The sequence below is a fragment of the Cervus elaphus genome, chromosome 33 (assembly GCF_910594005.1).
Source record: "Cervus elaphus chromosome 33, mCerEla1.1, whole genome shotgun sequence".
Lineage (NCBI taxonomy): Eukaryota > Metazoa > Chordata > Mammalia > Artiodactyla > Cervidae > Cervus > Cervus elaphus.
The window spans coordinates 22,074,306-22,100,255 of NC_057847.1; the positions used below are offsets into that span (position 1 = coordinate 22,074,306).

General features: G+C 38.1%; 1 protein-coding gene and 1 non-coding gene across 6 annotated transcripts in view; both read right to left on the bottom strand.

Annotated features, from left to right (window-relative positions):
• OSBPL6 (oxysterol binding protein like 6) overlaps positions 1-25,950 on the bottom strand; it is a 203,675-nt gene that overhangs the window by 22,483 nt on the left and 155,242 nt on the right. For 2 of the 5 annotated variants that reach the window (XM_043894089.1, XM_043894090.1), the window contains 8 exons: positions 24,499-24,602; positions 23,841-23,933; positions 19,396-19,470; positions 14,695-14,860; positions 11,045-11,178; positions 10,233-10,256; positions 3,644-3,751; positions 1,641-1,778 (listed from right to left, as the gene is read on the bottom strand). In XM_043894089.1, coding sequence (XP_043750024.1) covers positions 1,641-1,778; positions 3,644-3,751; positions 10,233-10,256; positions 11,045-11,178; positions 14,695-14,860; positions 19,396-19,470; positions 23,841-23,933; positions 24,499-24,602 — 842 coding nt within the window. The remainder of the gene's footprint in view (positions 1-1,640; positions 1,779-3,643; positions 3,752-10,232; positions 10,257-11,044; positions 11,179-14,694; positions 14,861-19,395; positions 19,471-23,840; positions 23,934-24,498; positions 24,603-25,950) is intronic. The other 3 variants (XM_043894091.1, XM_043894092.1, XM_043894093.1) reach the window with 3 other exon arrangements.
• LOC122688892 lies at positions 14,281-14,420 on the bottom strand. The gene has a single exon (XR_006339627.1). It is a non-coding gene; the product is annotated as a small nucleolar RNA SNORA79 (small nucleolar RNA).

Here is a 25,950-nt window from a genome sequence, read left to right on the forward strand (position 1 = left end):
CCCCACCACATGGGAGAGCATCCCTGTAATGGAGATGAAAGTCTGGAGCAATTACATCCTGGCCCTCACAGCCTTCAGCTCACTTCTCCTGCTCCCATTCCTTCCTTGCTCAGCAACCTCCTAACCATAATTGGGCTTCCTGGGCAGATTTGCCTACAGGGAAAGAGACATGATCAGCAAATAGGATTATTTTGTCTATTTGATAACATCAATTGTCTATTTATAATTAAACTAGTTTCTGCCTTGTGAATGGGAATATCTGCGAATCTGTTAATCTATGACTTGGAATCTGAGAGGCAGGTGCTTAGTTTGATGAGGTAACAAATTCAGTACCTGATATAACAATTCTGTTTTAATTTTTCTCCATTATCAAAGTGATATGTGTTCATTATTTCTATTTTCTAAAATCACTCATAATTACAAATGTCCAAAAGGAACTACTACTAATTTTCAGGATGTTTCCTTCCAATCTATTTTCTATGCATATGGAAATAACATCTATCAATGACTTCATCTCCTTTTGGACTTCCTTAGTGGCTTGGATTCAGTAAAGAATCTACCTGCAATGCAGGGGACCCACGTTCTATTCCTGGGTTGGGAAGACCCCTTGGAGAAAGGAATAGCTACTCACTCCAGTATTCTTGCCTGCAGAATTCCATGAACAGAGGAGCCTGGTGGGCTATGATCCATGAGGTCACAAAGAGTCAGACATGACTGAGCAACTAACACTTACTTAATTACTTCATTCCCTTTTTGTAAAAATGCATTACAGATCTGCAGTCTCAAATGACAAAATTAAACAACTGTGTAGGAAAGAGCTTTGGCTGCTCCTCTCACGCCAAAAAAGAAAAAATTCAAAGTGTACTTGACTAAATTTCAGTAAAAGAGTTTCTGCAACCTGACCAAGACCTTGCCAAGATTCACGAGCATGACAAGGAATCCAATGAATCTTTACTGGTAGCCAGTGGTGGTGGTGGTTTAGCTGCTCAGTCGTATCTGATTCTGGTGACCCCATGGACTGGAAACCCACCAGGCTCCTCTATCCATGGGATTTCCCAGGCAACAATACTGGAGTGAGTCGCCATTTCTTTCTCCAGGGGATCTTTACAACCCAGGAATTGAACCCGGGTCTCCTGCATTGCAGGCAGATTCTTTACCAACTAAGTCACCAGGGAAGCCTCACGGTAGCCAGTGGTAACCTTCAAAAGCCATAATTATCCAACTAGATATATGCTAGACATGCTTCTAAATTCAAATTCAGTCTCTGGCAAAGATGTGTGTTTGTATGTACAAATAAGAATGGTATTTTTCTTATGCTCTCATTCTTTTTATATTTATTAGCCAGTCTCCTTCTATAAAGAACTGTTATCACCTATCTGTTTATCCTGAAATATGAACTATACAGGTAAATCAGAAAAAATCTTGATTCTTTCTTTTTATTCATCAAGTTTAAGAGTATTGAGTTGGTGCCCAGAAGGCTAAGGGCTCAGTAATTGGAATCCATATAGTTTGCATGCTTTTGGCTTTGCTACTATTTGGACATCTTATTATGATGTTAAAACCAAGTTCCAAAGTCTTAGTTTCTTTTACCCAAACTCATGGTCAGAAGCAGTTGGGGTTGGCACATCCAGGAACCTTACCTCATTCTCTGATGAGCTTGCAGAGAGGAGCACTTCTTGGGCATCGAAGAACTCAGAGACAGATTCTGACATGGAGAGGCGGCTCTCATTGGCTACTTGCTGTGACAGGGGTAGACTGACATGGATTTGCTCACCAGCCTAAAGGAGAGAAAAGTAGATGGTGTGATTGCTTTCTTCCCTCGTATGAATGGCTATTTGTTCAAATTAGACAGTGAAGTACTAGCCAGATCTCTAGAAAAATTCACAGCATATGTTAAAGGACTGGTGAGCACAAGCAATTTTCACTTGCAACTGAGTAAGGACCACTGTATAAGTTTCCTTCCAATATGCTTGAAGAATCCAAAAGTGCAGACAAAAGGTGAGCAGATTTTCAATCTATGCTCAATTGACGTTCAGTGGATTGAATAACAGATTGAGGCCCCAAAACACCCTGAATTGACTGTGGAGACAAGTTCCTTGCCATATGCTTTGGCCTGTCATTACTAGCCATATTCTAACCAGTATACTACAACTCAAAAAGTATTTGTAGTAACCACTAGCAATATGCTAAGAAAACATTCTATAAGACTAATTTTTGAGACCGAATATACCGATATAAAAAGTCACTTTCCAATTTGATCATGACTTTTAGCCAATGAAACATATGATTAGAGTACTGAACCTTATTTCAAACTGTATTTTTATTCATACAATGATAGCAAATGATATTGCTTTCAAGAAAGCAATTTAAGTCGCAACAAGAAAAACAGGCAAGAGAATTATACATTTTAAACATCTAGTACACATTTTAAATTGAAAAGAAGATTCACACTGAGACTGTTGACTAATTTTTAAATGATAAAATTTTAGAAATATTCTAGATTCTGGGCAGTTGAGGGGGCATAAGTGTCATCAGAGATCACAGGACCCATGGAGGTGAATGGACACAGGGTCAGTAACTTACATCCAAGAGAAGCTGTCTGGGGATGGTATCTCTTAAGCAGTTAGATAGCAGAACCCTTATACTTACAGATTTCTAGAAAAATGTATGTTTGGTGCAAATATGGCCTTAGCATTAGTTAAAACTCTCACCTTGTTACATGTATTACTGTTCAAAAATATAAATTCTCCTGGCTAAAAATAATAATTTTATGAAAGTGTTAGCTGCTCAGTCGTGTCTGACTCTTTCAGACTCTCGGACTCTAGACCACTAGGTTCCTCTGTGCCTGGAATTCTCCAAGCAAGAATATGAGTGGGTTGCCATTCCCTTCCCAGGGGATCTTCCTGATTCAGGTATTAAACCTGGGTCTCCTGCATTGCAGATGGATTCTTTACCGTCTGAGCCACTAGAACTATACACTCATGTTAAGTCCAAATACTGAATATTCTCCTATCCTCTTACTGTTTTTTTCAAAAATTCTTCTGAAAAATGGAATAATAATAGCACCCACATCAGAGAGTTGTTGGGGGTATCAAATGAGATAACACAAGTAAAGTGGGTTAGCAATACCAAGCACATAGTAAACGTTCGCTTGACACATGTTAACCATTAATTATTAGCATCATCACCAGGAGCTGTAGCAGCACTAATAATATTTTCTTAGCAAGGTCAGGTGACGTCTCTTCTTAGATAGAACTTTTAAAACAAACCTTAAGAAAACTTTTATTTAGCACCTTCTCTGCTAAAAGTACTTGTTTCAACATTTCATGGGCCATTAATGATAATGAATATTTCAAATGAGGAGTGACAGAAAAGTCACAAGCTGGAGTACATATAAATTAAATAATCAGTAGCGTGAGATGAACACAGGAATAAATAAAAATAGACAACTGATCACCAACAATAAATGATGTTAAGCTCATGTATATCCTTCACTCCAAAGAACACTGAACTGTCAGCAACACAAGATTTATGCCGGGAATTACATTAGTAGTGAAAGAACTTTATAAAAATAAATAAAAATATGCAGTAGGTATAGATGCTACAAAATAAGTATTCTATATCTATTAAAAATGAATCTTACCTCATCAGGGCTAGGAATAATATTTACACTAACAACCTGATCACAAATAATAGATTCTGAATGTATTCTGTTCAACCGGCTCCTTAGTTCAGCATTCTGGTTGAGTGCCTTAAAATAACAAAAACCACACATGTAATTTCAAGTTATTGAGCAAACATGAGGCAGAACCAGCACACAGGTACACTTTAGACAACAAAGTCTATGATGCTTTTAGCTGTAACTTTTGGAGCCACCATAGGCCAGATCCCACTAGTAAGAAGGAAAGAAATGGCTCAGAATTAAGGCATTCATTTTTTGCAATATAAGACTACTGCTTAGTAGATGAGTGGGTTGAAAAGAGTTCAAGGATTTCATAAAATTGATTCATGGAATTTTCTCTCCTTTAGTCAGGCCCACTATATCCAAGTCTACCACCACATACATATAACATTTTATACCCTAGGATAAAAACTATTGATTCTTTATTATTTTTTTCTTTTTTGGTTCCAGTTCCTAAAGTTTGGGAGTTGTTTCAAAGCCAGATGTCTTATAAATAATTTGTAAATGCAATGAACAATGAACTGGCTTTATATTTCACAGAGCTATATTTTGACCTGGTGAAAGAAAACAGTTGCTGTGTTTCCATTTTCTAGGAGCACATAATTAGTACCTATGACAGTGCAGCAGAACTGATTCAAATGTAGACCAAAGCTGCCTTCCCTGAACAGTGCAGACATCGACAAGCATAATAGAGACCATATCACAGACAGGAAACTAAGCTATCTGCATCTCATGATTCTAAACACACTCTAAGCCAGCATCAGTAAAACACCATCTGCTCTACCCCAGTTTAGTGTGTGTGGTGGAAAGGGAACATATTTACATAAACATGGGCTCCCTACAGGGGCCCTGGGGACAGAGGCTCGTGGATCACATCAGTGCATGGAAATCTGTTCCACATACAGAAGACACCTGTAGCTGAATAGATTTACACCAAGTCTCAAGTAAGAGACCTTTGTGAGGACAAAGCCCAGTGAAAAGCTGGACTGCTCCTTTCCTTCCCATTAAAACCAGCAATGAGAAGATGGAAGTGGATATTTCAGAATGGAAAATAAATGTCAGGACTTACTGAAGAGTGAAGCTGCCCCAGGGAGTGAGGATTCTGCTTTTCTTCACAAGGAGTCAATGAATACACTAAACTGATACACACACAGATACAACAGCCTAACTCTAGATTTGTACCTATTCCATCACCCAGGATAAATGATAAAGTGGCTAAACTTCACACTTGCATTGAGTGGTGCAGAGTTCTTGAGCATGAAGCATAGAACAGTCTCCCCTCTTTCCTTTCTGCTCAGCTTTTTTTTTTTTTTGGCTACCCTGTCCAGCTTATGGGATTTTAGTTCCCTGACTAAGGATCAAACCCAGGGCCTTGGGAGTCAGAGTGCTGAGTCCTAACCACTAGATCACCAGGGAATTCCCTCAGTTTTCTCCTTTCAAGGAGAAAATTCTTCACTCATAGCTTTCGGCTTTCATTTAAAGTCTTTAGAACCAGTCTGTAAAATACGTGTAAAACAGAATACATTTGGTCTTGTGGGCTGTCAGGTATTGATGGATTAAAGGTGCACACAGATCCTACAGTCATTACATTGCAGACAGGCGAAAATATGTGTCCAGTTCGTTGAGCAAACAGGGATGTGTTAGTGAGAAAAAAGGTGATTACATTTTTAGTAAATAAATCATGTGCTTCCCAGTACCTCTACATTTTGCAAAAGTGCTCAGGATCTTTTTCTTGGAGTAAAATCTCAAACAGTTGAAATTTGAAAAAAAATAATACTGCATCACTCCTATGCTTTGCAACTATATATGCTCATTTGCTCTTTCATTGTTTTTCTGTCCACAGGGGTACTGAAAGGCCTTAGTTACTGATATATCTTAGTTACTGATATAATTGGACTCGGATATATTTTGCTGTCTTGGAAGTAGGAGGCCTTGTTGTATGTTGCTTGATGGCTTTAATGGCAGAATCACATTCACGACTTCAGGGTTTCACACAAACCTCACCTAAGGGTTTCTTCAAAGTGACAACACCTTCTGTTGCCCAGAAAAAAGTTAACAAAACAGCCCCACAAAAACTCACGGGCAAGGACAAGTAATTCCTGCCCCCCTCCCCCACCCGCTCCAGCAGGTGGGAGTTTAAAACACAAGTTTTCCATTCATAAGGAAACTTGTAGAATTGCTTGCTCTGAATTTTAAGAAAGTTAAATTCCCATGTAATCTCTCATCTCATCCAATATTCATTAAATGTGATCCTGCCTACAGGTGTGTGTGAAGGCACAGGAGGTAGCCTCTAGCTGCTAATATCAATAGGACATGAGCTGAAAATTAAAGAAATACTGTGTTAATCATATATATGCAGTGGTAGAAAAATGTTGTTACACAGCACACAAAAAAGCCTGGAAATAAGTACTATTCCAACTCCGCCGACCCCGAGGGTGGGAAGGGTAAGCAGACGCAGAGCATGCAGCAGCCCATTTGGGCGCGCCTGACCAGGGGAGCGCCTCCTTTTGCCTCGGGACACAGACCGCCGTGGGAGGTGGCTGCAACCGGGCCCGTGAGTCAGGACCGCATTTGTGACTTCCCTCTCTGAAGCTCACGACTGGTGATCCTTAACACAGAAGAGTCCAGTGACGGCAGGAACAATACATAGAAAGCAGCCGAGGAGCCTGGGCAGTGGTGAGGCGAGGGAAAAGGGGGCGAGCCGCCAGCCACTGGCGCCAGCCCGTGAGCAAGAAAAGCCATGGAAACCTGCGAGGAGTAACACTGCTCTAGGAGTGGCAGATGGGGTGAAGGCCTAACGGCAGGAAGCAGCCTCGGGTCAGGAAGCACGCCTGGCTTCTTTAGTAAGCCTCACACTTGCTCTCCTGAGTGAGCTTAGGCCGCAGTACAAACTCTCCACCAGGTATGCTCACTTTCTCACACCTCATACACACTCAAGTGCCATATGTCCACGAAACACGGCATTCCTGACCAAGCGATGAAGGAAGTTACCATCTTGAAGCTCTGAGTCAGAATGAATTGCCCAAATCCTCACTTCCTTTGCTATTAACTACCATTTTCCCACCCAGGCTGACAATGGGTGAGAACTACCTTAGAGTGGGGGAGAGTCTGGCATAGCAAATGCATTCTACTGAATGGAGCTGCGGGTTATGGGAAGATTTAAACTCTTCAGATAAAAGCAAAACTGGTTCAAAAGGAGTGAGAATGTGAGTATGCCACCTGTCAAAGCTAGAGCTATCAAGAATCAAATCATGGCTGGCTCTTAAAAATCACCTTGTTTTCTATTTTAAAATAAACTAACACTAAGATAGTGTATTTGGAAAATGCTAAAAAGTAGAAAAATATTTCTAAAAATTCATATCTTACTACTCAGTCAACTGACTTTTGGTAGCATGGTATATTTCTTTCTAGCTTTATTCTTATGCACTTTTCACATTAAAAAATGGGAACCAAAAAAAAAAAATGGGAACATACTCTACATCCTTCACTATTTATTCTTGGTACACAAGATATTTATTTAATGTTGCAAACTCTTCACAAATGTGATTTTAGTAACTGTGGAATCAGTGGTTATTTTTCTACTATTGGGCACGTATGATGTTGTTAACTGATTTTTATTAGAACAAATACTGCTGCCATGAATGTTTATGTGCATACGTTTTCTACATTCAGCATTACTCCCTTAGATTATGCATATCAGCCATGAACCAAAGGACCAAAGCATAAAATACTTCAAAAGGTTTTAAATAAACATCACCAAATTATGCCCAAAATGACAATGATTTAAAGTTACTGGATAGCTAAAAAAAAAAAAGGTAAAGGATTCTATGAAGAACATCTTCATAAACAAAAAATTTGGCCAAGTCTCAGGGAACTGTGAAATTCAGGAACAAATATATTTAAAATATTTACTCCAACACAGAATATTTATTTTGGATGTATAAAATGTTGTAGACAGGAAGGATGGTAAATACTATGACTGGGATTTTAATTATGCTACCATGTGCCTTAAGCCAATTTTTTGCTTACATTCCCATACATACCACATTTCATTGGCTCTAAGATGCACAGTTCTCAAAACTAACACTTCTGAAGCACTGGCCAGTTTAACTGAAAGTAGTGTTTTCTTTCTTAGTAGTGCATAGAATGATGGCTTATTGAACAATGAATGCCATACTGATTTAATGAAATATAATAATTGTAGATGGAGTACAAGAATCATTGTACTGTTCACACTTGTATGAACGCAACACCCAAAGCATTTAGCACAAGTTGTGCATAAACTCTGGGGTCAGAAACCAAACTAGTAACAGTGACAAAGTGTAATGCATTGAAGACAGACTCAGTCACGCTGAATCTTTTACTATAGTAATCTAGGGTGCTGAGTTTACCATAGTCTTATTATATATTATTTGATTTTGGTGTTTAGTACATAAAATTATAGCTGATGTGAAATAAAGTCATTTATAAAAGGAGAGATGCCACATAAAATAAATACCTTGCCCTACAGATGTAAATCCAACATCTATGCTGCCTTTCAGGTGTAAAAGTTTGCTTTTAAAGCTTCATGGGAGTAAAATATCAGAGTTATGCATGTCTCTGGATACATATAGATCAGGGATGAAATATTACTATAGAAGAGAAATTCATTACACTGTTCAGCCTTGCAAATCATTACACACTCAAGGCAGGTAACAATTTATGCTGAGCATGTAGTGAAAAATGCTAATTTTATATATTTTATTATGCTATGTGCCTTCTAAAAGGATGATGGAATTTGCCAAGTTGTTATATTTAAAAGCTTTATTGAAAAGCAGCATTTTAACCATTAGACATATATCAAATAGAACTTACATCAAATAAAAAATAAGTTCCAAAATGTTAGACTAATCTAATAAGTTATTTAAATAGTCTCTCTCCTTCTCTTTCTAGGGGGAGATTTGGCTTGGAAATCATTCATTTAAAAAAACCTGGGTTCTAACTGATGACATTTGAAAAAGGATCAATGATGTCTTTAGACTACCTGCAATCACATTGTAATGTGAAATTATATTAATATAAAAACATACTCAGAACAGCTGTCTCAATATACTCAAGCTGTTTCATATCTTGTTCAATCCTAAATCCTATATTTGAAGAGGCACAATGAGGATAATAGAGCTAGCCAACCAGGATGGCTACATCAGTTAACTGTTCCCTATCTTCAATGTCTCCTTATCTGTTAGTTCCTCCTCTTTATGATACAAACAAACTGAGGTGACTGTGAAATTTCAAGGCTGACTTTCAGTCCATATATCATTTACTGCTAAATCAGATCCTATTAACCTTTTTGTTCTCGAAATTATCAAAACTCTTTCTTTTTGATCTCAGTGGTCATTGCTATCTAAATTCATCAGTGGTTCCCCCTGGGTTTCCATCAAAGGATTCTCTTTTCTTTTTTCAGCTTGTCCTTTAAATACTAATGTTCACGACAGCAGCACCACTGACCTCTTTTATTCTGACTGAAAACACAATTTATCAACAGCTATAAATTCACCAAGATACTGGGATATCCACATCTTTCTCTCCAGCTTGGGCTTCTCTCCTGAGCCCTAGAGCTCAGGAGAAAATGACCCCACTCAATGCGAAGGTACATACAGACACAAGGATGTAAACACAGCCAAAATGCTGAGATAACACAGAACTGGAAACATGGGATTCTCTAGTGGATAGGGTATAACTCTCTTTATGTTGCTGCTGCTGCTGCTAAGTCACTTCAGTCATGTCCGACCCTTTGTGACCCCATGGACCGTAGCCCACCAGGCTCCTCTGTCCATGGGATTCTCCAGGCCAGAACACTGGAGTGGGTAGCTATTCCTTTCTCCAGGGAATCTTCCCAACCCAGGGATAGAACCCAGGTCTCCCGCATTGCAGGCAGATTCTTAACCAGCTGAGCCACCAGGGAAGCCCATTCTCTGCCTTACCAAGAAGCAAATAAAAAGCAAGCAAGCAATAAACAAGCACATTTTCTCATTTTTCTTAGTACGAGCTTATTTCATACCACTAAGCCTTTCATCATTAGTACATCTGAATAAAACACTGCAGCATGTAGGGGAACAAAAGTGTATTTGACACATTTGCAAGATGACATACAAGATGCTTACTAGCCATTATTTTGATCTTTCTGATTTATGATCCTTTTTAGAATCATGATTCAGTAGATCCATTAAGATGGACAAGGTGTTCAACAGATATATGACAGGAGATCAGGCCAGGGCAAACCATTAAAGTGTGCTTGTGAAGGAAGCCCTCTGCAAACTGGCGCCCAGTTACTGCTTTGAATGCGCAGGCTCTTGAGTTTCCAAGCAGCATATGTGCCTCAACTGACAGTGTTTAACGGCAAACACAGAAAGTGTGGCCCAGACAACAGCATTCAATAACATGAAACTTGACACTGAAAAGCAGCTGACAGTTCAGGTACATAAAACATGGTGAGACGGTTTAAGTCTAATTTGCAGGAGCCGAGGGAAACTGTTCAAGCAGGAGCTGATCCACATGGAAAACCACTTACCCAGGATTTGCTTGCTCCTTCGCTCTGATCCAAGGCACCAGGAAGTGAACAATATTTTATGTAATCACTGAGTTCTCACACAAAAATCAATAACAACATTGAAGTCTTAAAGGAAATTTTAAAGGTGCATTTATAGACTAAGTGAAGAAAAGCACTTTCAGAAGAAGTGCTCAGTTTTAAGAAAGCAGAAGTGTAGTTTTAAAGGATTTTTAACAGAAATTACGACCTTGAAATATATAGGGATTTGATTAGTATTAATAAGATCAATATAATATATATTAAGTAATACATATTATAGTGTAAAATATATACTGAAATTTTAGAGTCTAGATTCAGGGAACACAGACAGGAAGAAAATCCTAAGAGTGCAGATCAAAAGAGTAAAAAAATAAGTAATAGTAATCAGTGGCTTTCAACAGACTAAAATGCATCATAAGTAGGAAAAATACTAAGTGTGGAAGATCTGGTAGATTTTGTCTGACGCGGGATTGGACATAGTCTGGACAGTTTAGATGTGTAGGTAAATCATGTATAAATGCATTAGTTTTTTAAACCACGGATGGCCTTATAAGACCACAGAGGGGCATTATAATCAGCCAAAATATAAATTATGTTTGCAAGCAAGTTCAGTTGATTGTCACTGTTACCTTGATATCTTTTGGAAGAAAAGTAATACAATCTAATACTGACACTGTGATGGCTTTGGGGAATTTCAGAAAGATGTGTCATTCCCATGATGGACTGTCTCCACCCCCGTAGCTGGCTTGGAGGGTTAGGAATGTCTCCTGAGAATGATACAAACACTCATTTACCTGAGACAGGGACTGTCGGAGTCGTGCCATCTGCGTGCTGTGGCCTTTATTGTGATCCTGCTCAGAAACCATTTGCTTAAGCTTCTCCTTCTCTATAGCTATGCTGTTAAACGCAGACTTCAAAAGAGAATGCACTGGGTGGGGAGAAAAGTAAGAGACAAGGATCAAATGGATCCAGAAAAATAAACAGAATTATAAACTTCTCAGCACTTGTAACTCATTCATGAATATTTTCTGGAAAGGTTATGTTACAGTCTAATTGAAAGTCAGCCTTAAAATGGAATCTACCAGAATCTAAATACAAAACAAATATGGGAATGGTAATTAATCCGGATGAAAGTTTTAGCATTTCATAACAGATAAGTCAATGAAGACCTGGAAGCAGCATATTAAATACCAATTTTTAAATTTCAATACTTAGAAACTAACCTATACTTCCTAGAAGGAAAAGGGAACCAGTTTTACTCTGCCACAGTCAATGATAATACTTGGGCAGTTATGTGTACAATGAAGCCTCATGCAAATAATTTAGAACTGTCAAATTATCACCCCAAAGTATGCATCCAAAAAAGGGCATTTTATGAGTCTTGCAAATATAAATCAAACAGCTGTTTTAGAAGTTGGAGCTAGTTCTCTTTGTGGTGGGAAATGATTTGGTCTTTTTTTTTTTTAAATATTTATCAGAGTATCATTGATTTAAAATGTGTTAGTTTCTACTGTATAGCAAAGTAAATCAGTTATATAAATATACACATATCCACTATTTTTTAGATTCTTTTCCCACACAGGTCCATACCGAGTACTGAGTGGCATCCCTTGCACTATACAGTATGTCCTTCCTAGTTACCTATTTTATATATAATAACGTGGACATGTCCATCTCAGTCTCCCAGTTTATCCTTTCCCTCTTCCCCCACTGGTAACCATAACTTTGTTTTCTACATCTGTGACTCTGTTTCTGTTTTGTTGAAATGATTTGGTCTTAAGAACAACACTTGCATTACTTTCTCAGCCAAAAACATCATGATATCAAAAGTGTTTTCAAAGAATACAAACGACCAGTTATAACATGAGTACGTTCTGGGAATCTAATCTGCAGGATGGTTATGTTAACAGTACTGTATTATTTACCTGAATTTGTTAAGAGAGTAGATCTCGAATGTTCTTACCACAAAAAAGAAATGGTAATTATGCGACGTGTTGGAGATATTAGCGATCCTATGGTAGTAATTATTTTGCAATATATAAGTATGTCAAATCAACATATATACCTTGAACTTATACAATGTTACATGTTCATTTTATCTCAATAAAGCTGGAAATAAAGTAAAACAAAATAAAGGCAACTAAAAACAACCTCCACCCTCATTTCTGCATACCTAACAACAGACATTTGTAAAAATCCAGGGCAGTCTTTAATTCTGAAACATAAAAATGTTGAATTTACAACTCTTATCTTTATAGTAACAGTTTCTGCAAAATGTAAAGTCTTCTAAAATAGGGATTTCCTTGTAAGACACAGGTTATTTTTAATAGAAGTGGAAAAATTTAGCAGAAAATAGTGACCTGAATTAAATGGGAAAAATAAGGGGATCATAAAGAACGTACAATTCATTGATTTATGTGCTACGTTCCAGTTGTCATCAATTTTAAGGTAATAACTTGATAGCTGAAATACATTAACCCAACTAGCAGCTCTAAAAGTGGATTCTCATTCATTTCAAAATCCATAATTTCTCCTAAAGAGTTCACTCAATAGTCATATAAAAGCCACCTTTTTCCCCAAGCTCGGCTGAAAAGAAAATATGCTGTTTCAACAAAGGCTTTACAAGTCTGTTGAAACTTGGATTACCTGAAAGCCTCAGGAGTGCAACCAAATACATAAAGCTTTCCTGGGGCTACCTTCACATTTATCCATCTTCCCTTAGAAGCTGTGCTGTATTTAATTCACACATTTGTTGCCTCATTTTACCTGTTCCTACAATCTTGCATTAAAAGTCAAAGTCACTGGCTTCCTGATCATAAATCTATGCTGTTACATAAATAATTTAGCATTGCTCTAGTTTAATGACACAATTAGCACCCGGCTAAGATGTAATAAAAATGTACAAGGAGCAAAACAGTTGAAAGAGAGTTGGCCTTACAGAATCTCAATTGAAAAATCTGTAGAAAAAAAGGTGGGTGGGGGGAGAAGATTTACTTTCGTTGCTTCAGGATGGTGGAATTAAAGAAACCTCTGGTAGCACATCTTTGCTGATGGTTTGAGAGTATGCATTTTTGTTGACTTCAGCTTTCTCAGAAATACCCTCAGGGTGCACCTCTTCTTTTCCCGAGTCACTAGGCTTTTGAATATTATGGGGGGCGGTACTTGAGATGTTCCATCCGACACACATTTTCAAGAATATTTTATAACCTATTGCCAGCAGCCCCAGAGGAAATATATGCGAAAAATTCATAATAAGGTGTTAGTGACTGAAAACAACATAATGTCTTTCTCCTAAAGATTACAATTTCAAAAAACAATGACTGGGAAGGCACTATTATAAGGTAAAAATGAATTTCAGTGGCTGAAATTTAGATACTTTAGCATTAAGGGGAGGGAATTAATTTAGGAGCTGTGGCTCTTCCTGGTGAACAGTCAGGACTGTCCAATCCTCCTGCTCTCCACTCTCCTGCTTCTCATTTATGATATTGCTCTCTCTGCCTGATGATAGCAGTTGAGCTTCTGTAACAGGACTCACTGAACATTTAACATCAAAAAAGAGACTCCAAGGTAGGCTGGGTGTCCACTCCCCTCTAATCTGGACTAGCAGTGAAGGGACAACGCTCCAGACCCAGAGTTGGCCACTTCCATTGCAATCCACTCCACTCGGAGCCCTGAGCTGCCGTGAGGGGAGGGGAGAGGGACAGAGTTGTGTGCGGCCTCCCAGCTGTCCAACGAAAGTGCCAGTGAAGGCCCCTTGAACCATTCAGCCAGGCTTCCAGCTGAATACCACGGAGGGAGTCCAGCTGATGCCACGGAGGACAGGGGAACTGCTTAGCTGAGCCCTCCTGATTTCTTACCCACAAACTGTAAAGTAAAATCAGTGAGTGCCATTTAATAAAAATTAAAAAAAAAAAGGTTTCAAACAGAATCTTCTAACTCACAAGTATGTATGACATGATAAAAAAAAAAAAAAGATGCTGTATAGTATTGTGGGCTCGTCTGCCTAACATAATATCTTATTTTTCTCCCTAAGTGTTTGACTCTGCAAATTCAGAGAATAAACAGATAATCCCATTACCCTAATATTCTCTGAGTGAAGAAAAAGCAAATTTTAATTTATGATGACCTAAAAATCTAGTGCCAGGCCTGAAGGCAATAGGAGGGACATCATTAAAGACATAAAAAACTTCACCCTTTTAGTCTTTCTGCCTTTTCTCACCCTCAATAATATTTTCTTTCCTCAGTCAAAACTGAAAACCTATGATGTGTGTTTTCCCAGGAGGCAGTCATTATATCCCACTGTGTTTTATCTATAGAACTGCAATAAGTATATAAACCATTTGACCTTGCCACCATGACCACCTAGACAAGGGTAAGAGAACAAATGGCAACTTCCCATCAAGGCAGAGAGCCACTATAAAGGCCACATTACATTTATTGTTACCTTTCTGTGCAATTAGACAAAATTCTTCTTGAAGCTTTGTATAATCCGTTGAACTTTCCAGAGGGTCTGTGAGGTGGCTAGGGGGAGTCTGAAATTCAATATCTGCACAAAGGTTGGGGTTGGAGGAATGCAAGCGAACGGGGGACATGGTGGCACTGAAAGGAACCTGAAAGGGAGGACACAAATGATTAAAGAGCAGCAGCACACTGTCCTACAATCTCTTACACAGAAATCTATTCTGTTCTCCAAAATAACAGATTCCTCCCTGACGACACACTTGGAGACAGTACTCATCTATTTTGTAGGTGGTTCGGGCAGGAAGGAATCTCAGTTTCCCGTAGTTGATTTAGTACTGCTACTGACTCACGGGCTGTTCACTGTCACGGGGAGAGATGATGGGAAAATGACAGTAAGAAAAGGCATAATCCCAGACAGGCTTCAGCTCTGAACCCACCGAAACAATGCTGGCAGAAAGCAATCTGAACTGTGATGTAGCGGACCTTCTCTCACAAGGTCTGGGTATTCAAGTCAGATGGCTTTTTATGCCGCCTTCTTTCTGAGCCTGGAGCAAGAATTCACTGAACAGGTAAAAATTCAAGAGGTGCATATACAGAAAGACTCACTTGCTCCATCGTCATTAGATAAAACATAAGTAAGTTTAATACTACGTATAACAATGACTTAAAGAGACCTGCAATTAAATTTGAAATTGATTTATCAAAAAACATCTGTAAATGAAATATTACATAAATTACTATCATTACTTTTGTATATGACACACACAACTCTGTCACATACATGAACGTGGCTTATGAACTGGCCAAAAAGCATTAAGTAAAATAAAGTCATACTACTATAGATTTTCCCAAATGGCTAGAGGCACTTCCTTGCCCTTGGATTTGGGCTAGGCTTCTGATGGGTGGAGGCAAAATACTCCTTCTCCCTCCTTCTAGAAGGTTCTACCTGACCATTATAAATGCTGTCAGCCAACCGTTCTTGAAGAATGAGAATGCCAATTCCTTTTATAAATCAGATCACCAGTAACCTCCCCTAATTTTTACTACACAGATATGCATTCAATTACCTTCAAGAACCAGACTTAGACACCTCCATAAGCTGAATTTTGTATAAATTAAAAGCTAATTCACCTCCTCTATCTAACGGAAAATATGCTGTAGGAGGAAGGAACCAGTATTTTGCCTGATGTATAGGTATGCTAGACCCTCTTCCTTTCTTCATTTTTTGACTTAGCTTTAAATCTCATGATAGAAAAAGAGAGGCAAAGGGGCAAGAGGGAGCAAGCAAGCATGTGTCTGTGCACAGAGGACATAGAGGATGGAGGGGGAAGGAGAGACCCCCCCAAAATCTAGCCTGAGCTGCAGTTTGTGGGTCTGGGTGATGGAAGTTGAGACTTAAGAGGGTCCTCAGGATGCAGCTGGGTCCTCAGGATGCAGCTTGGTCCTGGCAAGGAGTTATTTATCTCAAAAGATATTCAGGCTTCCCAGGAAAGAAAGAGGGAATGAAGCTTTTCCCCAGATTCAGCTAAGCTAAGCATGGTAATATAGGATATCTGAAGCATTTGTTATCTGGAGACATCAGAGTAACTCTTCCTCATCCTCCATGGGGCTCTTGGCTACACTGGGCTGGGAGATGTCAACAACTTGTTTATCTCATTAGCAACTGAATTTATGACTCTTTCAGAGAACAGATACTAAAGTGCAGACAACCCATGTGAGAAAATGGAGTCCTCAGGTTCAATAATTTGCTGGAATCCTATCCCGGCAACTCTGTGACAATAATGATTGAGGTTTTCTAGAACATCTATAAAGGAATGGGATTTATGTAGAGGAATGTCTGAAGACAGATAAAGAAAACTGCTGATCATGACTGTGGTGATGTTAAATCTATTAACAGAAAGAGCAGACAGCCCAAGGCCCTCTAGGAGGGACAGAGAGAGTCCATGGAAATGTTGGTGATGAGGAGGTCATGGGCAGAGACTGTGACTTGCAGAAATAGACAGACCAAGGAGTTTGCATATTTAAGGATGTGGTTTCAGGATACAAGGAACTAGGAGAGCATTTGAGAAAAAGGAATGTAGGTGTTTGATGGTGGAACATGAAATGTGTTGAGGATCATGTAAAAGGGTTTTGCCTGCACTCAGGTACCCTAACACTAGGGGCTAACACTGTGTAAGACAGTGGTCTCCTCCCTTGGGTGGGTAGGGAGCCTGAGGGAGAGGGGGTGATGGGAGGCCCGGGTGCAGTGGGGGCCTAGAGAGTCCAGACTTGTTCCTAAGATAAAGGCCTCTCTATTAAAAGTTCAATCAGATGCTGAGAAGAAAAACATGGCAAACAAGGACGAGAAAGAGAACATACAACAGCAGGTATAAGGAAGACACAGCATGCACAACTCACAGAGCCAAAGTGAAGGCTTCTGCTGCTGTTCCTCTGCATCACATGTACAGGGGTGCCTGTGGGGAGTACCAGGGACTCTCAGGACTCCCCCACGGGGAGAAGCTAGTGTTTCTCTTTTCCATCCCCCTATTCTGATGGGTCTGGCTGATGGCCTAAGTGGACCATCATGGATGTGAGTGCTAAGAATCAACAAGAACAAACCTCAGAAACATTTTGGGTGTACTTATCTCTGGGAGCAATCTCAGCTGCCCTAACACATCTGCCTTGGGCAAGGAGAACAAGTGACTGGAACCTCCTGGAAAAATTCCAGATAAAAAGCACCGAGCAGGATAGGATAGACTCAAAACACGTGGGCTAATTTTCATTTTGGGAGGAGGAATGACAGGGAGTTAAGGGGAACCACTGCAGTCAAAGAAAGAGGAGGGCTGAGTCGCCAGTGACAGGTCACTGAGATGTGGGTGAGGAGGCCGAGGGAGGCAGAAATGCTTCTGTTAGATCCTGCTAGATGTTGTTCTGCTCCGGTATGCAATTAAAAGTATAGGTCCTAGAGTGTTTAGAATACCCATTCCCTTTAGTTATTCCTGAATATATGACTAAATGTGCCAGCATTGCTCATTAGTTGCTTTAAGTTATTCTTAACCTCTGTGGTCACAGTTACCCTGCGAGGAAGGTGAGCATTAATTCTTCCATCTTTCAAAACCTTTTTCTCTTGCACTTCCAAATAAAAAAAAATATAAACCTATTCTATTCAAATAGGCTCTAATTTCAGTTTTATTATATTCATTATATATTTATCTGCAATTAAAAATGAACACAGTAGACATACAATCACTTCCGCATGCCATCTTAGAAGTGTATTATTTAAGGAAACATTTGTATTTTCATAAAATGACTGACCTTTCCTTTCCATACTGAGATATTATTCTCTAATAATCATTTGGATTTCTGAATTTTGTAAATGAAAGGTTACATTTAAGAATTTTAAAATTGATTTTACATGTATTTATTGTCAGAATCTGCTACCATGTCAATATTAGATACTTTATTCATCTTATTTGAATACATGTGTAAGATAACCACTAACTATGAAATCAATTTAAAATATTTCTTTGTTCAAATGTTCACAGAACTGTGAGTTTCAGTCACTTCCCTAATAAATTCCAAGTCACTAGTTCATTTCATAATCAAAATCATTTCTGTCTCTCAAACAATCCAGTTAAGTACCCAGATATAAATCAAGAGTAAGTCACTAATTATGAAGCATAAAACCAACAGTCCATACACCAATATCCATTCTCTTAGAATGCAACCAAAATCTTTTCATATTTTTCAGCAATTTTAATCTTAAAATACACCAGCAGCAAGAGCAAGACTATAATTCAGGAAATATTATATAACAGCCAAAAAACTAACGTTTGCTATGAACTCAGAACTCTGTATTTATAAAGTTGATAGGATATTATGATTAAGCAAATATTTAGATGTATTTTTATCCAGCATAAAGTTCTTGTGTTTACATATTCTATTTCATATTCCATGTGGATAGTTGACTGTTCTAAGCAAGTTTTGGTTATCTGCCTTATCTATCTCAATACTTCCTCTATCCACCTAAAATCCATACTATTTTCTCTTAAAAAAAAAAAAAACCAAACCAACATCTAGATGTGAATTAAACACTATTTAACTTTGTGGTTTTCTCCTTTCCACACTATATTTTCTGATTTTCAGCTCAATATTCTTTCCAGAACACAATTTTCCTTTGCTAAGTGTAAGTATGCATAGCCATTGAGAAATAGCAACAAAATTCACCATTTTGTACCCTCTCATTTCTTTATCCTCACATCCTTTTCAAACAGTCACATTGCGACCAAAAAAGCACAACTTATGTCTGTAGTAACTGACTTTGCTTAGAAAAACCGAAATCAGTTAGCAAAGGTTCTAAGATCAGTATGGCAAAAAGCCAAACCAAACAAAAACCAACCCCACCCCCCACTAGCCCACACCATTTAAGGAAATCCCACACACATCCTTGAATTTAAACTGTCTCTAACCCTGAGAGTGGGAGTAGAGATCTGGATTACACGATCGTTTTCCGCTGCAAACCCAAACACCCGTGTGCGTGAGACGCCTGCCACGCAGACCGTCAGAGAACACGTGAGAACTCCGCCAACCCAGGGGGCTGTGCTTGCTGCCATCCCCGCGATGGCACCCTTAGAGCAGGGGCATGACACCAGCGCACAGCTCCTCATTCTCTTTAAACATCCACTGGAGATTGAAATCCACTCACTGTTGTAGCCACTGCTGCTGCTAGCCTCTGCCGGCGGCGAGTTGTGCTGAACTGGCCCTTCGCAGATGGCCCTTCCTGACAGTGAATGAGAAGAGGAGGGGGCAGAAAACACGGGGTGGGGAGGGGGAGGATACGGGAGGATGAAAGACAGTCAGACAGGGGAGAGGGAGAATTCTTAACTGAAGTTGACTTTTGCTAAATCTTAGCATTGAAAAGAGCCTGAAAGAGCATTCACGCCATGAGACAAGTTTATCATGGCAGACCACCCAAACACTTAAATCTATTTGCCGAATATAATCCCTACCCCAAAAGGAGATGGAAAGTTATGAAGCGATGAAGAGCTTACGGTAAAATCAATGTACCTTTTGTTTTATTCATGCAATGCCATGTTATATGAAGCCAAAAGGCCGTTCAGTAAATGGAAGCAAAGGAAAAGTAAGTTCAGGGGAAAGTGACTAAATAAATAAAATGCCAAGGCTAAAACAAACAGGTTGTAATGAGAGCCTCCTGTTGGCCAGGAAGAATTTTTTTGTTTCTTGCTGGGAGGAAAAGTAAGGGGAAGGATACCAGGAATATTCAACTCCCCACTTTCTCTCCTCCTATAAAGGTCTCTGGGATTCAGTATTAAGAATGGTGTTGGGATTTTCAGATTGAAGAATTTTCCAAGGAGGAAGCCAGTCCCCATAGAATAGGAAGGTAAATCTCAATGTCCTCACTGTGTTGGGACAACACCTATAAAAATCAACTATGAAAACCTGAAGGTCTATGTTTCATTTAGTGATGTGCACCTATGCCAGTAGAAGACTCTCAGAGCTTTTCTTTCTTTCTTCTCTTTTTGGTGGACAGGATTAAGGGATAATAATATTTCCTTCTAATCAACTCAACTGTGCCTGCATTTGACAGACCCTGACTCTTCAAGGTTGTGAGAATTAATTTCAGTTCCAATTAACTGAAATGTTCTCAGAGTCACATAACCGTCAGACTGAGAAAAAAAAAAAAAAACACAGACAAACAGCATGGCTATGTTAGTCTTTTTGGACAACAGAAAAATATTTTAAATTCTTATAGCTCCAATTCTCTTTAAATTTTCCAAATTACATTCACATTTCTCTTCCATCTTCACAAATCCTTTGTGTACATACATGTATATGATTATTAAACACAAACACACATATATAATCAGTTTCGGAAAAAACATTTTCTATACAAAATCTCTCTATGCCTACTGTAGTTAAAAAAAAAAATGAGAAAGAATGTAGTTTTACTTTTCAGTGTAATTTGAGCACCTGTGAGATCCACGATGAATGGATGACAACAGATCATTTACCATCTACCCCATACCTCCAACTATTCCTCATTCTCTCCAATATCTAGGGACCTAGTATTTAACTCATGCTATTACCAACACAGGAAATCTAGTAGTAATCTCTTCTCCAGCAACCCTTATGAAATCATTCTCTTTTTGCCATCCTCCACTCATTTAAAACACAACCAAACTGTTTTATTGCATAATGATGATATCGAGATTTTTATTAGAACCAGAAATTTGAACTTTGGGACACAGGGAATATTTATCCTAACAGGTAATTCCACAGAGACTTCTAGGACACCTACTGCCTCCAATGAATTACTCAGTGGATTCTTGAGCTAACTTCCCAGTAGCTTCATGTAGAAATGTGGTCCAAATTTTAACATTCACATTCGAATCAATAGTGTACTTATGTAAGAATAAGCAATCAAACATCTAGTTTAACATGTTCTTCATTTTTTACTTTTCTGAGGTCAATTTTTAAAATGATCTATTTTATAATTATTTCAAAAATTACAACTACAGAATGCTAAAGACCAAGTTCCATAAAACAAGATCCATAACAACAACAGAAATAATAGTAACCACCACACCACCACCACAAGACAGTTTAGATTTCCTCCATAAATGGCTGGTGGACTAAACATTCCAAATGACAGAGAGGATGAAAAATGAGCCATTTACTGCAAAAAGCCTCTCATTCAGAGAAAGTGATTCAAGTAGTGAGACCATTATGAGCTCAAAACAAATACTTGGAACCATAAGATGCAGTTCTAATGGTCAAGAAACATTTAAAACAGGAGGAGGAAATCTGCAATATTAGGGTGGGAGAAAGTGGTGGGTATGTTTAATCCATCACAGTGAAAATAAATGCTATGCCTTTCTGTAGGTAAAAAACTGATGAGTAATGACATTCATATTAGTCATAGTCATCGCTGGCTAATTTTTATGGTTCCCCAGTAAGGTATGATGGCGAAGAAACTTCTGGTAACTTCGCAGTCATAGAGAATGAGCATTCTAAGGGGTCTTGGAAGGTCGCTGGTTTGAGTGAGCAGAAAAAGTCTAGGGGTTGTACTAAATTCTGTAGCATTCACCCCTATGATCCTTTGTTTTACCATTTCAAGTGGAAGTGAGGTTTTTCTGGGAACGACTAACAGCTTACCACCACCCCTATGTCTATTTATTTCCACTGGAGTTGGAACTAAATTTCCTACTTTTGAAAGTTTAACATTTTCTTTGACTATGGGGATGAAATGATTTCAATTCTCCCCCAAACAATTAAACTAGAATCACAAGGGCCATTTTGCCACTCTTTGGCAAAACAGAAACAAGGCAATAGAGCATAAATGAAACTTTAAGAACAATCAACCCCAAAAAGTCATATAAATATGAAAGAAGAGTATTTTCCTGCTTTTTGAACAACTTCTTTGGACGATTAAAAAAAAGAAAAACCTTCATCAAAGTCTCCACACATTGAAAAGCACAGCCCGTGAATGGGAGGGTTATTCAGAGTGGCATTCTGTTTGTTTCAGAAAAAAAACCTGAGTGACTGTGGTGATCCTCGAAACTGTAACAAGACAGCCAGTGATACTGTGCTCAGTCACCGAGAACCAACCTACTCCAGACCACAGTCGTGAATGGCAATATGCTCAATGGGCTATCTTATAAAAACCAAGACTGAAATGGTATCTACCCACATCTGTGCATATGCCTATGATGCTGGCCTTCTTCAGTTATTCTATTTACAGTTAAGGTGCTCTTTTCCTGCCTATGATAACCATAGATACTATGTTTTAAAAATACACACACAAAACTAGACAATCACTTGCTCAAAAATATGTTACTCCCGAAAGCAATTTTAGGCAATTTCCTTGTGAAGTCATTTGGCACATTTGTCTCTACAGTATTAATTTTCTGAGTAGAAGGGAAAAAACAGAAAAACATACTGAACAAAAGACCACAGAAAATTGTGTTCACACAATGTGGACATTCTAACTAAAAAAAAAAAAAAAGATCTTTATTGCTTGCAAAAATCTATTTTCAAATAAATCAGATTAGTAAGCAAAGCAACAAAGAATTGGTTATTTACACATTTAGAATTAAAACACAAAGAATGTTATCAATAAAATCAGAATTAAGGAAGAATTATTGTTTTTATTTAAAAGACACTGAAATATTCTAAAAAGCAGTCCTTCCTTGTGTTACAGATTGATTTATAGCATAACAAAAAGAAAAGCAAAATAAGAAGTCTACTTCTGATTGTGCAGGGCAAGAGTCCTTTATAATATTAATATACAGTTAGGACTGGAGTGGTAAAATTTCAAGCTTAAAGATCTGAAAGTAACATGAATTTTAACATGAGAGGTTGTAGGCATTTACCATATTTTGTATCATTGCAATGCAATGACATAAGAGGATCTTACTTTAAAATTTTTCAACTATTCATATAACTTACTTTAAATGAATTTTAAGTAAATTTATTATGAACCATGAAGACATTAGTTCAAATTTTAAAAGTGACTGTTGATGGCCAATAATATCTATTTTTGTAGAATCACAGAATTTTAGAGTTGAAAGGTAATTCAGAGATCACTAATGCAACTCTATCACTTTACCCAGAAGTTAATGGAAGCCCAGACAATTTAATAGAAATAAATGAGATTATACTGCCAGGAAATCACAGTGATTAGACTAGAACCCAAGTTTGTTCATTTCTAACCTATTGCAGTCTTCATCTCATGTACTGATAGATATAAGATTGGACAACACTAACACAGAAAAGGCTCTTTTAAGATTTAGTATATATAAATGTTCATTACAACCCATTTGATTTTTAGTCTAGATTTTTAAGGTGACTTTTTGTTAAAATAAGGTTCAATGGCCATAACTGAGAATGAAAATGCCACTAGACAGCTGTATTACATAATTTTAAGCTTGCTTTTAAATTCTTTTTACTTATGCCAAAATAAGAATAGATTTCTCACTATTTTAGATAATATAACTCAGTCTGAAAAGCACTAGCTTTAAAGTAGTTAACAGCTGCTTTAAACTTTTAAACTTCTAAGAACTGATATATAAATACTAACATTTAAAAAAATATCTATAAATATGAATGAAGGAAAAGTAAGGTCTGTACCTGCAGTTGTATTTTTGTATCTTTGCTGACACTTTTTGTTCTCCATCGTCTTGTGACCCGCTTGTCTTTCTTTGAAATATCTACACAGTTAGCCTACATTGCATAAATAGTTAAAAGCAACAAAGCATTATTAAGTTAACACAGATAATACAGGCATAGACAAAGAGAGCACAGCCAAGTTAGTAGAGAATCATTGTTAGATACCTAAAGCAAACCAGCCAGGAGATAAAGGTGCATCTGATGCATAAAGGGTATTAAAAGCAGAGACAAAAACAAAACACATTTTTCTGCTATACAAAATGAAAATAGGATTAGAGATCTTTGGTGTTTTTTTGCTACTTGAAAAGATAGCACAAATTCTTACAGGACCCAAATTATACCTTCATAATTATCATTTCTAATGCAACATAAATGTAGAAGAATGACTCAGATATTCACTTCTAGTTAGTCTGCATTTAAATGTACAACATTTTAAAAAAGACATCTTAACACAATGACACCAAGATTCAAAAATATTAAGAATAACTCCAGAATATAAACTAATCTATATTATAGTTATATCCCTTTAAATATTACCTTATATATTCATATAACAATCCAGTAAAAATTCTGAGTGAATATTTTAAGTTCCTTTGACAAGCAGCTGTAATATCTTTACCTGCATGTCAGTAAAGTTAGGTGCTGACTGAGTTCTCTGAAGTATTTCCAAATTTTGCAGGAGTTTGCTAAGTTCCACAAGGTTTGACTGGCAGTGTGCAAGGTCTAAAACAGATCAGAAATAAAAATATGTTACAACTGGGCAGGAAGTGGTGGTGATGATAAAAAAGGCAGTCTATCCAAATTATGGCAAATATGATCAGGTAGATCTAAGTTTACAGGACGATGATACTGGCAAATGAAAGAAAACAGACCTTTCTCTGGTTTAGAACCATAAAGCCACTGATTATTTACTGCATGAGTTCAAAACCCACTCTTACAGATGAACAATTAGTGTAGAAAGCTACTGAAATCTCAGTGAAATTGGGAGATTCTGCTGAGACGGCCTTTGTCACATCAGAAGCACACTCCAGGGAACTTCAGTGGCCGTCCAGTTTTGCTGTCAGGAACGTGTCTACCTGCTGTGAAGGTCTTCGTGTGTAGGACTCGGAACGCCTGCACAGCCTACAGACAGCAGGGCAGCAGAAACACTAGGGGCCAGGCCCACCCAGGCGCCATCTCTCAGCAGCATCTGCCCCAGGCTGGGGTCTGGGTGAGCTATTCAAGCGCTGCTGTGGCTGTTCCGGGGAACTCTTGGCCATCAGTGACCTTTACATTCCTCAAGAGAGGAAATGACCAATGGAGGTGGCAGAAGACAATACCGAGGAGGCCAGGACCCTTCCATCACACCCTCCTCATTTCAGGGGAGGCAGCACCATTGTACTCCTCCCATTTCCCCCACGAAAAAAATACAACAAGTGGCTCGGATGGGTAGGAAATACAAAAGATAAAAGGGAAGAGATGAGAGAGAAAAGCAATACAAAGAAAGAAGGAAGGGGTTGGAGGGAAGAGGAGAAAGATGGTGAAGAGAGACCTCATTTTAACTTGCCTTAAAACTGCATCATAAGTGCCATGCTGACAGACACAACCTAACACTAACCTATCCATTAAGCATTCTATTTGCTAAATATTACATTCATTCTTCTTAATAACTGTGATTATTCTATACAAATGGTATATGTAGGTAGTATAGAGATCTAAAAATGGGGCTTAAAACCCTTTCTAACAGAAGGGAAATAGAACTTGGTGAATGGATTTGATTGAAGGCAAAAGGATTCAAAACTAAGGGTTGGGAAACATTGATTTATTTTATTTTTCTCAGCTGTAGTTTTCTTACCTGTTGAGTGGTAACAGTTAATATTTACTCTCTTGCCTTCTTAATGAAAGTTGCAACTAAGACTATAGATGAGAAAATTTTCTGAAAACTAGAAACTGTCTTTATGGGATATTAATTGCATTATGTTTAATCATTCTTCTAGAGCCTTAATTTGGAATTAGCCTCACCATTTCTTGACACTCCTCTCATTTAAAATATGGAAGAAATGAAATCCTTAGCAGAATTTTACTCCTTGCC